Raw genomic sequence first — 17285 nt, 5'->3', positions numbered from 1 at the left:
CAAAGAATGGAAAGGGATCTGTACACAGCATTTAATTACTTTGTTCATGTGCATGCTCCATTGTCCCGTTAAACCATTAAAAAACACAACATCAAAGATAAAATGATTAAAACATTTAAGACATTGATATCAGAGCAGTAAAGTAAATATAAAGTCCTTTAGAGTGCAATCACCTGAGCAACAGCCATGGGAGTGGCTGTTGGAAGTGGACCCTTCATACAGTCATGCCTTCAGATGGCTGCAGCCCCAGATGACAACCTCATCAAGGACCCCCAAGTCAGAACCCAGCACCCTAAAATTCCAGATCTACAGGAACTGTAGGGTATAATGAAAGTTTTCTTGTTTACACTTCTTGAGTTTGATGATAACTTGTCATACAGAAATAGATAACAGCAACCATATTATTTTTAGACTTGAAAAGTCAAAGCGAGCACAAAATGCTAATTGTCAGGTTATGCACATTCTCACTATTTGTTGGCTTACTTTGTGGCCACAAGGCAGTGACCAAATGTGGTGTTTAGAGTGATTAGCTTTGGAGTCCACTTGGGGATTGGTAAAGCATATTTGTAGTTGTCACTGGGTGGTTGTGTAGGTGTGACTTTGGGTACTATATTCGGTCCCCAGCCCATTTCCTGATTGACACTGTTTTCTTGTTCTTTTTTGTAGCTGCCATGAACTAAGCAGCTTTGCACTGTCATGCCTTTGTGCCATGATATTTCTGCCTTAGAGCCAGCCAACCATGGACTGGATCCCCGTAAAACATGAGCCAAATTAAACCTATCCTTCTTTAAGTTGTGAGTGTCAGGTATTGTGTCTAGCAACAAGAAAGGTGAATAGTACAGAAAATTGGTGTTTTTGCTGTGATTATATCTGATCATGGGGTTTAGAAGCCGTTGGAACTGGTTTATGGCAGGAGTTTGGAAAGATTTGGAGATGTGGGGTAGAGAAACCCTAGAACCCTGTAAGCAGAGATTGATAGGTGATTCTGGTTGGAGGTCAGAAGATTAGAATGCTAATAGGAATGAGGACAGTGAAGGCTGAGGAGGTTTTAGTTATAACAAGGTTTGCATTGGCAATTTGAGTATAGTGCACGTGTTATACTCTTGCAAAAAAAAATCTATATTTTGTTCATGTCCTGAGAATTTGCAGGAGACTGAGATTAAAGGCAGTAGATTGATCTGTCATAGGAAATTTCAATGCAGCCTAACATTCAGGCTGGGGCATGGATACTGCTGGCTGCTTTTAGCCAGATTTATGGTGAAAATTGTGGACAAAAACACAGCAGAAAAACTTGAGAAACTTAAAAGAGATGTGTTTGAATAGTAAGTTGCCAAGTGGTGGGATACAGAAGTTATGGTAGATTGTCAGCTTAACTGGCTTTAGAATCTGCCTAGAGGAATGGAGGACCACACTTGTGGGTGTTTCTGGGTGGGGCATAGAGGTATGACTTTGAGTATTATACTGTGTATTGTCCCTGGCCTGTTTCCTAGCTATTCCTCTGCTCCACTTCCTGGCTGCCATGGACTTTTCTCAGACACACCCTTCCAACATGGTGTTTCTCCCTTTGAAGCCAGCCAACCATGGGCTGAATCTCCTTAAAACATAGCTGAATTAAACCACTCCTTTTTGTTTGGTTGGGTTTTTTTGGTACCGGGGATCAAACTTAGGACTTTGACTTGAGAGGCAGGTGCGGTGCCACTGAACTACATCCCTGGCTCCCTTAAACCACTCCTTTAGGTGTCGGGTATTTTGCCTCACAAGAGAAAAATAACTAAGACACTGATAGAATCCTAAAAGATTTATAATTTTTCCTTTCCTTCCATGGAGAATTATTTTTAAATTAGTTCATAGTAATATTTTTACAGCTCCATGGCATAGCTTAGTGGTAAAGGACTTGCCTAGCATGTAGAAGGCCCTGGGTTCCATTCCCACCACTGCAAAAAAAAAAAGAGTTCTTGAAGAAGTACAGATGGCCAATAAATACATGAAAAAATGTTCAACATCACTGGCCATTAGAGAAATGCAAATTAAAACAACACTGAGAGTCTATCTTACTTCGGAAAGAATAGCTACCATCAAAATATCAAATAATAACAAATTCTGGGAAGGCTGCAAGGGAAAAGGAACCCTTCTACGTTGTTGGTGAGAATGTAAACTAGTACAACTGCCATGGAGATCAGTATAGAGATTCCTCAAAAAAATAAAAGTGGGGGTCCGGGGATTTAGCTCAGTGGTTGCGGTGCCTGCTGTGCAAGCGCAAGGTCCTGAGTTCGATCCCCGGTACCAGAAACAAACAAACAAACAAAAACAAAGAAAAGAAATTTCATTTGACCCAGCTATTCCTCTTGTACATAGCTTCTCGAAAGAGTTAAAGTCATCACATTATAGAGATATATGCATACTCATGTTTATAGCAGCACAATTCATAATAGCTAAATCTTGGAAGCAAGCTATATAATAAAGAACGTGTCTTTATACTCATGGAGTACTACTCATAAAGAAGGATAAACTTGAGTCATTTGTAGGAAAATGGGTGCAGCTTGGGACAGTAATGTTAATAATGGTGAGACAATGATGTTAAGAGAAATAAATCAGGCACACAAGCTGAAATATCACGTGGTTTCTCTTAGATGAGAAACCCAAAATATACATAAAGAGGAAAATAAAAGATAGATCTTTTTCAAATGGGAAGAGGAATTAGATGGAGGGAGGAGGAGGGAAGGGGAAAGGGACAAAGAAAGATAATTGAAGGAAAAAGGGAAATAGAGCTTTTGCAAATTGGAAGGGGAACCAGAGTTGGAGGGAACAGGGAGGGGTGGGAGAGGAAGAGATTTAAAAAAAGAGTTAAGCTTTGTTATGCACTGTACAGACTCCTCCATGATAAATATAATCATTAGGGATTTCAAACAGGTCCTAAAACATAAAGACTTCCTTACATATTAACAGTCTTAATCTAATGTCATATATATTGTGAGATTTATTACTTAGTCAGTCTTCTACCTTTTTAACATGGCATTGCTGCATGAAAGCTTCACATTTTTACATCATAAATTTATGTGTCTTTATGGCTTTGGGTTTTATTACATACTTAACATAGTTTTTCTACACCGAGATTGTAAAAATATTCACTGAAATTTTAGACCAAAATTTATATTGTTTTATTTTTTGTTAGTCCTTGATCCAAATGGAATTTTTTGACAGTGCTGGGGATCAAACCAAGGCCTCACACACACTAGACAAATGCTTTACCACTGAGCTACACCCCCAGCTCCATATAGCTTTGCTCATAGTGTAGCAAAGGGCTCTCACTTCAGTGTATCCAAATGAATGGCCACATTTTGTAAAAAAGCCAAATGAATAGCCAATCATCCTGTGATCATATTAAATAATCTTTTTCTCCCACTGATTTGAAATGCCACCTTTATCATCTATTAAACTCCATTATACACTAATTGCAAGGTGCAGCAGATACAATATAGTGAATAAAATATCATGGAATTCTTCAAGCCTAAGAGGTTAAACTACTGAAAGAATGAGTTTCAGTATCAACATAGATGTGTATGTCTGCACAGAAAAATGATGTCTGTGTTAGCTGCCAAGTAGAGGGAGACTTGGGGAGGGTCAAGTGCACTTGATGATGCCATAAAGAGAATGGTAGAATTCTATCTAGAACTCAAGAAACCTGAAGGGAAGACTGGCCAGCTTATGCTGAAGACTTCTGCCCTCTTAATAATGAGGCCCAATTCTATGGCTTCTTTGAATACCTTGGTGCTCAGTTAATTTTCAGGTAAATGGCTTCCCACCAGACCTAGGTCTCTTTAAGCCCCATCAAACAGTAAATGGATATATCAGTTAGAAATATCCTAACAGAAAGCCCAAAATATAATGGCTCAAAGAGGGGTTTCTTCTTCTTATACCAAACTGTTGCAACCAGAGTATACGCCATTTTCTCGGCCTTTTCCTCATGGACATTGCCTCATGATCACAAGATGGCCAAGCAGCTTCAGGCACTACTTCTCAAACAGTATTCAAGGCAGCACAAAGGAAAATAGCATCATCTCTTTTATCAAGGCAGCCAATGGAAAAAAAATGGAAACAAAGCTTTTGTGAATAAGGAGAGAGGTTGAAGGGAGGAGAGGGGGTTGGGGGAAAAAGAAGAATCAAGATATATCATGTACAGGTACAAATTTCCTATGATGAATGTGATCATTGTATATATCTGAAGTGTACCATTAAAATTATTTTTTTAAAGATAGCCAAAAGCCTTCCTAAAAGCTACTCATCAGATTTCTATCTCAGATCATGTTCATTAGGTGACCCCACAGTCATTCAAAGCCCTTTTCATTTACTACATCCAACTACAGAAGCTAGTTGCTGGAATGGCGAAGAAAACAACGACTGAGCTTTTCCCTAGGAAAATTCACCATTTGTTCATTTTTTCTGATGGACAAGTGGTGCGAGTGGAAACAAAGATGCACTTTGCTCTGCACGCTGTCCCTGTTCAGGATGCAGCCATATAAGCCAGTGAATGATTCTTATGCATGTGACACTTGAGAAGCTTTTGGTAATAAAAACTAAACCACCATTTTCTGATTTTTCAGATAAGGCGGCTCTGGAAAGAATTAAAGACAAAGAAAACTCCCTTTGATAGAATAAAAGCCATGGAACCCCCAAAGCTGTTTTGCATTGCATTTCGGCTGTGCTCACTGACTTGCTCCTTGTTTGAGGCAGAAGCTTCCCCTCCTTCACGTTTACCTGGCTTTGGAATGCAAGAAAAATCAGGATGGAAACCATGCTCAAGGGGTGTATATGCTGTTAGGATGAATGATCCTATCTTTGAAAAACATAAGATTCATGTCCCAGCTCAGAAAAAAACTGATTTCATGGTTTCAAATACTGCTTACAAGAAGGCTGGATATACTGGTTTGGTTCAGTTTAGTTCACCAAGCATTAACTCACTTCCTATTCACCAAACCCTTTACCACGGATGGACAGACAAAATCATAGATAACTAACCTTCAAGGGCATTTGACAAATACTCCCAGAGAACAAAGGGATAAGGTTGTTTAAAGGTGGGAATAAGGGAAGATTTGAAAAAGGATGTGAAATTTAAAATAAATCTGGTGGTCCACTCATCTACAATGTTTTTGGGGGGGGCTGTTTGTTTGTTTTTGTTGGGGTTTTTTGTTTTGTTTTGTTTTTGTACCAGGACCTTGTGCTTGCCAGGCAGGTGGTGGCATCACTGAGCTAAATCCCAGCCCCACTCATCTACAATGTAAGGCAGTGATGGCAAACATTTTAGAGACTGAGCGCCCAAACTGCAACCCCAAACCCACTTATTCATTGCAAAGTGCCCACTCTGCAATTAGCCTAAATATTGAGGTCTTAGTTTAGGAAAAACAACTGTTATCCAATGCTCAGCTGCCAGGGTGACTTGGCTCACTTGCTGAAAGAGAGGGTTGTGTGTCCGAGGTGTACCATAGGTTCGCCACCACTGACCTAGGGGCTCCCAAAGCTGTGCTTCTGCACAGGTCACTGCTGGAAAGCATTGTGCTGGCAAATAGTGAACCCTCTGAGCTACGTATGGCAGGCAATTTTCTTCTCCCCTACCTCTTTCCTGGAGGTAAAATCTTGGTACCTTCTCTTTGTGTCCCCATTTCCTAAAGAAAATACTCAACATCTGTAGCCTTAGTTTGATCAACACAGACGTCCTTCAAGTTCCTCCTCCCAGTTGCATTGCCCTCTCTTCCTTTGCTCCTAGGGCCAGTGGCCTTCTCTGTCTCTCCCTAGAACAGTGACTCTTCAGCTTCCTGAAGAACTCCCAGGTGTACTACAGAAAACAGTGTTTCCGTTGAGATTTTCTTGTTATCAATCTTTGCTTTTCTTCCACAAAGCACTCCATAAACTTACTGCAACCATTCAGATATCTGGGGCAGAGATTATTATTCTTATTTGATTTATGAGAAGCCAAAAATGATACCTGTCTGAAGAGACCTTTTTGAAACAGTATATACCCCTTGGACATCTTAGGGGCAGCACAACAGTGAATGTCTGTGCTCTTTCTGCAGGAAACCAGATGTCCTGGCTGAGCAACTTCAGGGCTCACCTGGGTAAGCTCATCAGGAACGCCGCACCTCCAGCAGCCATGCTGGGGACTCTCTGCTGCCTCATGTAAGCTACTGTAGGACAAGGACAGTGGAGGACAGAGGGGAGGGGAGAGGTGGGGGAGCAGAAACTCCAAGGGTCCCCACCAGCCGCACGTTTGTAGTTAAGGGAGAGTTTGAAGGAAGAAGATTCTGGGAGCAAAACATCAACTCTTGATTTTCTTTCCATGTGGCTAAGGAACTACAGGTGGAAAATATGTAATTAATTGTGTTTTCAAGTACCTGAGAATTTACCATAATATTTATCTACATAAATCATATGAAGCCAAAGACATTCCTGAGAAAATCAAGATAGTCAAACCAATTTTGTCAATTTAATCAGTATTTACCCAACGATAACTACTTGCCTGTCTCTGTCTCTGTATTTTGGTTTTATGCAACAGAGTCTCACTGTGTAGTCCAGGCTGGCCTTGAAATCATGGCAGTCCTCCTCCCTCAGCCTCCCAAGTGCTTGGATTACAGGTGTGCACCACCACACCTGGCTGTCTCTGTCTTGGCTGCTAGAAAGACAGAAAAAGAATACAAATAATTACAAATTCATAGATCAGTGCTACGGTAGGAGACAGTGCCCATGTAGGGGGACTCTACAAAAGTGATCTACAAAGGTATAAGAAGAGAGGAGCTCAGAGAATAATTGGCCAGTTTGCAAGAAGAAATGGAAGGAAATAGAGAGTAGAAATTTGGGGTCTTTCAGTATTCAAAAACCCAAATCGCTTCCAAATTGTCTGATTAGAAGTCAATTAATATTTTGAGGTAAGTTTACTGCCAAAGAAACCTAACACTGTAACTAAGTGGCCTATTAGTTGTAAAGAGCGTTCAGACCTTTGACCTTCCAGGAGGACACCCACTTCAGAGGCCCCTGAAGAGGGTGTGCATTGCAACACTTGCTGCAGGTGCCTCGCAGACAGCAGACAGCAGACAGTGGGCCTGGAGCCCCTCCTAGAAAGCAGGGTCTGGGCTGCATGGGGACTCTGGCAGCAGGATTCTGGGGTTACTGCAGAGCAGTGACTTCCATGTCCTTCCCATTCTTCCTCTTCCCACATAGGAATGTTCAGTGTAGTTATCCTCTTCCTGCTCCATCATTGCTGAGGACGGCAGTGATAAGGAGCAGTAATTTGTAGTTCATAGGTCACTTACTGAAGTTGAGCCCCACCCAGATACTCTGGACTTTGCAGTGCACACAGTGCTGACTGGGATGTGCATCTGAAGGAAAGGGTGTGTCATACGGCAGACATTTGAGAAGCAGACAAGGAAACAAGAGTTTGATGCTGGGGTCTCATTAGGGATCAATGGCAGGGGGAAGAAGAGAGAAATTGGACTGCTTCACAAGTCCCACAAAGCCTTAGTTGACCCTGTCAGAGTTGTCCCACATTCACCTGAAATGATTGGAAGCCCCATAACCCCACATCAGTCAGTTATGGGACAAAGCAGCTCTCTGCAGTGAGTGCTGCTGGAGACTGCCAACAGCACCATCAGTGGCTGCAGAAACAAGTCCCTGGCAACACTGGGTGAGCAGAAAGATACAGTCTGTGACCGAGATTGGTTGTATGTTCACCAGGCCTGTTCCTTCTTCTCAAGAAAAGTGTGGAGGTGGGGGATTTAGCTCAGTGGTTTCATCCCCTCTGCTGCACAAGCGCAAGAACCCGAGTTCGATCCCCGGTACCAAAAAAAAGAAAAAAAAAAAAAAAAGAAAAGTGTGAAAAACAAAAAAGCCATCACAGAAATGAAGAAGCACAAAGGAGAAGAGACACTGATAAAAACATAAAAGAAGATATGGAAAACAGAATACAAAATGCAGACAGTGTTAAATAGAAATAGACTTTAGTGAAAGTAAGATTAGAGGGAAAAAATGATAGATGCAGGAGACACATAATTGCTTTCTTTGAAGAAGAGATCCAAAATAATTAGACAGAAAAACACAATTAAAGTTAAAAAATGTTTAATGTTGCAGCAAGAAGGGAACACGAGTCCCTAGTCATAAAGGGCACTCAATGCTGGGCGCACAGTGGACTCTCAATAATAACCCTTGATTTTTAATTAATGCATTTTGCAATGAAGATTGCAAACAACTTCTGTGGCTCCTCCTGCACCCTGTGTACTCACCTCTGATCCACTGCCTGCAGCCGTAACAAGGGCCAGGCCAGCAGCTCACTACCCGAGGCGGTCACCAGGGGGGCCTGGCTGATCTCCCTGCACTCGGAAGTGGAGGTGATCATCAGGGTTTACTGGTAATGACAAATCTAACAGACGCAAGTACACAGAGTTTTTGTTTTTATCATTTTAAAGTATTTTTGCAGTACTGAAGATTAAGCCCAAGGATAGCCTATCACTGAACTACACTCCCCGCCCTTTCTATTTTTTTATTTTGAGAGAGGTTCTTACTGAATTGTGCAGGTGGGTCTCAAACTTGCACTTCTCCTGCCACAGCCTCCAGAGAAGCTGGAATTACAGGTCCACAGCATCATGCTCGATTGCAAAGGATTTTTTAGTACAGCTTATAATATTGAAAAAATAGAGCCAATTTAAATGTGCATCAGTCTGGTGCTGGCTGAAGCAGTGTGCCTGCATACTATGAGTACTATATAGTGCTCTCAGTACCATATACTACATCACAAAATGTTGATGTGGTGGGATAGGCCTGTGGAGATATTTACGAAATATTGTTGCATGGAAAATACAGATTATAATAGAGGATATTTAACTTCATAAATTGGTTACTTAAACAGAGGCAGCCGGGGATTTACCTGCTTCGCAAGTGCAAGGTCCTCAGTTCAATCCCCGGTACCTCAAAACAACAACAACAACAAAAAACAGAGGCAAAGCATCTCAGGGTTTAAACAAAGTATTAGACATTGACGATCTCCTTGTAATAGTAAATGGGTTGTTTTAATTATTGTTATTTTCACTTTTTTCTTGTCTGTCTGCACTTCCCAATCTTTTTGCAACAAACTGTGTTGTTTGATTAGTACATTTTAAAAGGATACTTTGAAAATGAAAGAAGAAAAACTATCTGAGCACACCTTTACCACTACCTCTAATCCCAAGTGTACAAGAAAACACTTTTAACTCCTTTTTCAAGTCATCAAAGCAGTTTTTTAAGTATGGAATAATATTTTAATGCATATTAAAAGAAGAAAGTGTCTAAAAATCCATCGTTCCCTGGAGGTATATAATAGCTCCCTGCAGAGAGTATATAGGAATGTAGACTACAGTAATTCGGATTTCACCATTTCTGTCTTCCTTTCCCAGCATTCCTGTGGGTGAACTGGTCCACTGAAGACTCAGTGGGGCAAGTGTGGTATGTGGCTTACCGGATTCCAAGACAGTGGAGAAGAATATGCTGTTTGCTTAAAATGAAGTTAAAATTAAATTGTCTTCCATCTTAAATTATCTGTCTTCATTTTTTCCTTCAAAAAATGCAACTTCAAAATGTGAATAGCCTTATTATTATTTTTATTATAAAATCAATATTTACCGCAAAATTTTGTCAGAAAATACAAAAAAAGAAAAATCTTAGCACCCAGATTTAAATGCTGTTATCATCTTATTGTATTTCCTTTCAAGCTTTTTATCTATCCCAAAGACTGTTCTTTTAAACAATAGTTCTGCCTTAATAAATGTTAAGAAACAATAAGCCTTTTTTTTTTTTTTGTACCAGGGATTGAACCCAGGACCTTGTGCTTGTAAGGCAGGCACGGTGTCACTGAGCTAAATCCCTGGCCCAACAATAACATTCTTTACTCCAGAATTCTAAGACCTCTTGATGGGCTAATATGAATCTTCACGAGAGGATAAAATAGGCAGCATTTCCCAAAATAATTTTAATACAAGATTTTTTAAAATGTAGTAAATATGTCATTTAACCACCTCCTATATAAAAAATAAAGGTGTTTCTATGTATTCACTATCATAAATGTAATGCAAGTAATGGTTTTTGTTTTGTTGTTTTTTTGAGGCAGAGTCTCACCCTGTAGTCCAGGCTGGTCTCAAAACTTTCTGTGTAGTTCAGGTTGCATTCAAACTTGCAATCCACCTATCTCAGCCTCCCAGATAACAAAAGACACAACAGACTAACCCACAGGAGTTAATGAAAAGATTATAATCAGTAAGAGTCACCATATTCACAATGAGTATCAGGGAAAAAAAACAGAGGAGAAAGATTTGAAAACCTGCCGTTTGATCAGAAGAAGTGCGTTTAATGGTGTGGCCAAGGAAGATATGGTTGTTGAGGGGATTAGCGCAATTAAAAAGAAGCCAAGTAACTTTGTAGGGGACAATAGGAAAGATGGCTTAAGCGTATTTCAGGAGTTGACCAGAACCCACCTTTGCCACTGAAGAGTATAAGGTGCAAACTCATTTGAAAGATTTCGCTTTGAGAAGAAAGCACTGGGGCACCCTGCTCACACAGGGTTACTTAAGAAATCTTTCTCCAGGATTCATTTCACCATGCTTAGCCACCTAGGCACTCAGAGGCTGCCACAGCTGTGGTCCAAGCAGGCGAGGTTACAGCTTCAACCGATGGCAAATCTTGGCATCATCCACATGATGCTGGTTTTGCAGGCATGCAAAATGCAAGAGTTAAGGGGTCTTCCACCTGGATTTCAAAGGATGGCCTGGGAGGCCAGGCAAAACTGTGTGACAGGGCTAGGGTTCCTCCCAGGAGCCAATGAGAGAGCTGTGTGTGAAGCGGTGGGAACGTCCAGTGGAATACCAAAGGTGTAGTGGAGATCCCAGGAAGGTGGAGATACTAGGAATAGGAAACATCTGCTGAGGCGAGGTGCAGGCTGTGAGCAAAGGCAACTCAAGATGGAGCCCCTGTGGGCCCATCCAACTCGGGCCACGGGGCCCAAGCCCTCTGGAACTCACCTCTCACCACCATCTGCCCCGGATGTCCCATATGGAGCTACAAAATTTAATGTCTGCTCTGCTGGGTTTCAGTCTTGCTTTGACCCAATCTGTTTCTACTCTCCTCTCTTCCTTTTGAGATGTGAATGTTCTCCCTGTGCCATTGTGTCTTGGGAGTACATAGCTTTCTTTTTTATTTTTTATTTTTACAGGGTCTCATAGCTAAAAGTTGCCTTGAGTCTCAAAGGAGACAGGACTTGAACTTTTGAAAAATGTTGGAATTTGAGACTGACAACTCCTGAGGATGGACTGCTGGGTTTGGTGGTACATGCCTATAATCCCAGCACACAGGAGGCTGAGGCAGGAGGATTGCCATGAGTTTGAGACCAGCTGGGCTACATAGTGAGTTCAAGCCCAGCCTGAATGGCATAACATGACCCTGTCTCCAAAAAAAAAAAAGATGGACTAAATGCATTTTGCATAATGAAATAGACATGAGCCTTGGGGGCCCAGGGGTGGAATGTTAGGGTTTAAATATGAAGTGCTTCCCAAAGGCTCATGTATTGAGGGTTTGACCCTCTGGGCAGCAATGTTCAAAGCCAGAGCCCACTTGGGGAAAGTAGATCACTAAGGGTATGACTTTGAAGGGTGATACATCTTGTCTCCAGCCCCTCCCTCTCTGGCCCTCTCCCTGCCTGCCAGGAAGCCATCAACTTTCCTCCACCATGCATTTCCACCAGGATGTTTCTGGCTTGGAGCCAGATGACCATAGTCTGAATCCAACTCTTCCTCCTTCAAATTGTACATGTCTGGTATTTTGTTAAAGTGACAGAAAGGTGACTAATACACTCCCCCAAGTAACCCTTATTCTCTCTTCTAACACTATAGCCCTGCCTATTTTAAAGCTTTATAATAACTAAGTCAAATCCAGGGGTGGTGGTGAACACCTGTAATTCCAGTACTTGGGAAGCTGATGCAGAAGAACTGTAAGTTTGAGGCCAGCATGAGCTACACAGGAAATTCAAGGCTAGCCTGGACCACATTGCAAGATTCTCTCAAAAAACAGCAAAACAAAAGCAAAAAAACTAACAAAACCAAGCCATACTATCTGTGTTCTTCTGTGTTTTCCTTTTACTTGCATTATGTTTTAAGATTCGCATATATTAATGCTTGTGGTTAGAATTAGCCCATTTCCCACTCATTCTATATAATGTTCTATCATATGAAAGAAACTCTACTCTTTTGCCTGTCAACTGTAGAAGGACATTTCTACTGCTTCTGGTGTTTCGTCTTCTCTAAATAAAACTTCTATGCACAACATTGTACATATCTCATCGTGTACATGTACAATTTATCTAAGGAACATACCCTATGATAAAGCTGGTCAAAGAGTAAGTGAGCGTGCCACTTTATGATACAGCACCAGCTTCCCCAAGTCATTACACCAATTTACACTTCTACCAGCAGTGTATGACTGTTCCCATTATCCTCTATCCTTCATAACATGCAACACATCAACCATTTCAATATTTTGCCAATCCAAATTACGTCCTACTGTTTTCTTCACTTGTATTTTTCTAATAACAAATAAGGGCAAAGGTTTTCTTATGTGTTTATAGATCATTTGTCATTCTCTCCTATGGAATTCCTGTTAGTGGATTTTGCCTATTTTTCTAATGAGCAGTTTTGTATACTCCTTATTGATCAGTAGGAATTCCTTATACTTTCTGTATACTAATTTTTATAGACTGTATATGTAAAAAAATATTTTCTTTCATTTTGAGGATGGTATTTTCACTCTCGATGCGATGTATTTTGCTGAGTGGAAGAACTTATTTTAATGTAGAGAGATTTGGTGATCATCTTCCTCTATGTTAGTGTTTTTGGTATCTAAGAGCTCTTTTTCTACCCCAAAGCCATAAAAGAATTCTACTATACTGTTTTATGAAAGGTTTATAGATTTGCCTTTCACATTTAAGTCCTTAAACTACTTGGAATTAATTTTTGTGTGGTATGAGATAAACTCCATTTCATTTTTTCATATTGTGAAAAGCTATAACTTTCCACTCATGAACTTTGAACTGAACTTCTGTACCTAAAGGCAGCTCTAGGAATTGAGAAGAGTAAGTGGTTACCAGAAATTCCAAGGAGCAATAAATTCCAAGGAGCAAAATCAGATTCTGAACAATGACCACCTGAGCCAGCCGACCATAAAAAGGCACGGGAACGTTGAGAACAGATGAGCTATGTGAGCATCCATCCTCTGAGTCAGCTGCCTTGCCTCCAGTATTTTTCCACTCTGAGTTTTGCCTCAGTAAACACTTTAACTAAATTTTGCTTAAGGAACCCCTCTCTTCAGCTCTTCTGATTGCAGTGGCTTGGATAAAGTGATTACTTCACCTCTCATTAGTCTCAGTTTCTGTTATGAATACCACTATTTAGTGACAGCCTGTCCTTTCCCTGAGGCTATGCAACACCAGCTCTGTCATCTTATCAAGTATCTGCATGTGCACAGGTCTCCCCCTGCCCCCCCCCCTTCCACCCATCCATTATTCTGTCCTTCTCAGTTACCATAGCTTTGTTACAGGTCTTGTAATCTGGAAAGCAGATTCCTCCATTTGGTTCTCGTAGAGTGCTCTGGCTTTATTCTTGCTTGCTATAATTCCACACATATTTTTAAATTAAATTGGCAAGTTTCACAAAACAAACATATCTGTGGAGGTTTTTGTCAAAATTGCATTAACTCTCTAATACTGCACACTACTGAACGGGTCATGGAGGAATTGACATCTTAAAGAAATGGAGTCTTAAAAATTATGAGCATGATTCAGCTCTTCATTTTTAGCTCTTCTTTAGCAGATACCAATAGTCTCATAATTCTATCCATACAGTACATGTGTATCGTTTATTATTCCTAGATATTTGGTAGTTTTAGATGTCATAAGGAAATGATAGCTTTTTAAATTATATTTTTCCTGTTGTTGATGTATAGAAATACATTTGATTGTAGCAGTCAGGTTGATAATAGAGTTTACTAATTTTAGTAATTCATCTGTAGATTTTAAAATACACAGACAATACTGTATCTGGTGGTAATGACCATTTTCCTTCTTTCTTCCCAATCTTCACATCTTTGCTCATTTATTTTTGCCCTACTATGCTTGACAGAACATATAATACAATGCAACAATGTAGTTATAGAGGCATCTTTCTCTTGTTCAAAATCTTAAAGACGCATTCAGTTTCTCACCTCTAAGTAATTTGTCATAGATTGTTAACAAATAGCTTTTAAAACTCAAGTTAAGAATGGTTCCTTCTATGCCTGGTTTGTTAGAAGTTTTTTTTTTAAGTCATGAGATGTTGAATTACATTAAATATTTTTCACCCATTGAAATGAGTTTTCCTGCTAACACTGCAAACTGAATTAACACTTTTCTAGTTTTAAGATAATCTTGAATTCCAGTACCCGAAAATTTTGGTCCAGTTTGGATGCCTGTGGTTTCTGCTGGATTTTGTTTATGGGACCTTGTTTCCTTGTTTATTCACTCGGTTTTTCATTTCGTTTTTATAGTGAGCTTCACATTTCCTTAGCAAACATGTACAGAATTTAAGAGCTGGTACCAATGAAGACTCCTCCAGAAAAGACTTGTTTTGCTCTGCACTATCAGTCAAGGAATCACTAAATCTATCCACTTAATGTTTGTTGGGTAATTCCAGCAGTGTGACTTCAGAGTGTTGATCAGTGCAGGGGCCAACCCGTACTTACACATGTTCAGAGGACAGTTGTTGGTTTGGTTTGGTTTGGTTGATCCCTCACGGTGGGTTCAATCAGTAATGCTGTAGAAAATAGATTGGGGGCTGCCAAGGTTTGGGAATGGGAAGCGACTGTGAATGGGTAATGAGGTTTCCCTTCGGGATGAGAAAAAAGATGTTCTCAAATTAGTCTACAGTCTGGATGTTAATGTTCCTCTAAAATCCATATGGTGGGCCGTGTGTGGTGGCGCACGCCTGTAATCCCAGAATTTAGGAGGCTGAGGCAGGAGGGCACCTCGAGTTCTAACTACATAGTGAGTTCAAGGCCAGCCTGCACTCCATAATGAAACCTTGTCTCCAAAATAAACAAACCTCAGAAAAACAAAATTCGTATGATGAAATTTAGTCCCCAAATGTAATGGAATTAAGAAGTGAGGGCTTTGGAAAGTACAGAGTGAGAAATTAGAACCCTCCCACTGTGCGAGGACTCCCCGAGCAGGCTGCATCTGTGGCAGAAGGGCCACTAGATACTGGATCTGCCAGCACCTTGGTCTTGGACTTTCCATACTCCAGAACCGTGAGAAATTTCTGTTGTTAATAAGCTACACAGTTTACAGCATTTTGCTACAATATCCCAAATGGACAAAGACAAATTATATAGTACTGATGGTTGCACAGCTTTGTGACTATACTAAAAGCAGCTGAGATGTTCACTCCAAATGGGTGAATTTTATGGTATGTAATAATTATTTCAGTTTTTAGGATAAGTATTTGTTCCATCAGAGTAATGCAATTTATTAAATTGTATTCCAAATTGCTAATGTGTTTGAGTGTCTTTCCATAACTTTATTGTACTTCTTATTTCTTATTTTTATATTGCCTGCTCATACTCTTTATCCTGTCTGTGCTTTTCCTTACTTCAAGAGTTACTTACATATATTAATCTTTCATCCATCATATCCTTCAAATAAATTCCCTACTTTATCTTATGACCATAATTTTATTTATGAGGTTTTTTGCAGTACTTGGTATTGAACCCAGGGTCTTCACACTGAGCCACATCACCAGTCTTTATAAAAAATTGTTCTAGACGGGGATTTGCTAAATTGTCCAAGCTAGACTTCCACTTGCGATCCTGGCTGAGCCTCCCAGAGTGCTGAGATTATAGGCATGTGTTCCCTACCATGCCCGGTTGCACAGATGTCTTCATAGAGCTTGTGAGGAAAGTACTCTAGTTTGGAATAGCCCTTCGAGGGAATGAATTGCAAGTTGAATCCTTCAATAAGGTAGCGATCTCCTAAGACGTACAGGGGATTGGTACAGCTAGCTACAGTCTGAACCCTAATGCTCTTGGCCATCACTCCTTACACGTGCCCCTCCTCCTCCTCAGCCAGGACTTTAATGGACTTGGTTGCTTGTCCATTAGGAATTTCAGTCGCCTGTTTCTCTACTGGATTGTTTGTGTTTTTGTTATTAATTTCTAGTCTTTTATGTTGTTATGATAGGAATCCTCTGACACTTGTATACTGAAAATATTTTCTCTTAATGTATATCCGGGTTGTTTTTTATTTTTGCTCATCATCATGTCTTTTAATGAAAAAAATTCTTAATGTCAACGTCAAATGTTCTATTTTGTAGTCCATGGTTTGTCTGCATTGTTTATTAGTATATTCTGTAGTGTTTATGAAATCTTTTTTCCAAAGGCTAGAAATTCTTCACCTATGTTTTCTGTAACGATCTTTAAGGGTATGTTTTTGGCATGAAGTGCTTAGTTCATTATTAGTTTGCATATCATATGAATGAACACCTTGATCTCTTTCACTATAAATACCCATTTTCTAGCTTTAGTTAGTGAAGAGTCCTTCATTATTTACCTAATATGCTACTTCTGTCATGTAACCCAGTTTTATATGCGCGGGTGTTATTTCTGAGCACTGTAATCTATATTGTTGCTCAAAGCCCACGCATACATCAGTATCACAGACTCCCTCCCTCCCTCTCTCCTGGTGGTCTAGGAAGTCATCAATCACTGGAAGTCAGCTTCTTAAGAGAAAACTGGGCGATGCAGCCCCTAAACTTTTACTCTTGGTTTCTCTCCCCGTGGCTACGAGCTCTGCTCAGAGAGATCTGAGTAAGATTCCAGGGAGGAACCTAATAGTGTGAGGCTACTATCTTGGGGTAAGGGGCCCGGGAATCCGGAGTCCAGTAAGAATTTGCTTTGTTCACAAAGCCTTCCAGCATTATGACTTCTGTTTTTGTTTCTTTTTTTCTTTCTTCCTGGTTTTTTGTTTTTTGAGACAGGGTCTCACTTTGCAGGGCTGGCTGGCCTTCAACTGACTTTATAGCTGATCGCTTGCTGCAATCCTCCTGCCTCAGCCTCCTGAATGTTGGAATTACAGGAGTCTGCCACCATGCCTGGTTGTTTCCGTTTCTAAGGGATCCTTTTAAAGATTACTAAGCAATGTCTGCTGGGTTTGTTTTCATTGTCCCCTAAAAATTGTGTGGCACCAACAGCAGGAGAAC

At 40.4% G+C, this 17285-nt stretch overlaps 1 protein-coding gene across 1 annotated transcript; it reads left to right on the top strand.

Annotated features, from left to right (window-relative positions):
• The first annotated feature begins 4473 nt into the window (after positions 1-4473).
• Smim9 (small integral membrane protein 9) lies at positions 4474-6175 on the top strand. Its single transcript, XM_013069446.2, has 2 exons — positions 4474-4803; positions 6069-6175. Exons 1-2 carry the CDS (start codon positions 4662-4664, stop codon positions 6173-6175), a joined length of 249 nt encoding a protein of 82 aa, XP_012924900.1. The 5' UTR covers positions 4474-4661.
• The last annotated feature ends 11110 nt before the right edge of the window (positions 6176-17285 follow it).

The sequence above is a fragment of the Heterocephalus glaber genome, unplaced genomic scaffold (assembly GCF_053883595.1).
Source record: "Heterocephalus glaber isolate CG9 unplaced genomic scaffold, H.glaber_assembly_v1.0 deba00001863, whole genome shotgun sequence".
Classification (NCBI taxonomy): domain Eukaryota; kingdom Metazoa; phylum Chordata; class Mammalia; order Rodentia; family Bathyergidae; genus Heterocephalus; species Heterocephalus glaber.
The sequence above is the reverse complement of the archived record's forward strand: the minus strand, read 5'-3'. Positions and strand labels throughout refer to the sequence as shown.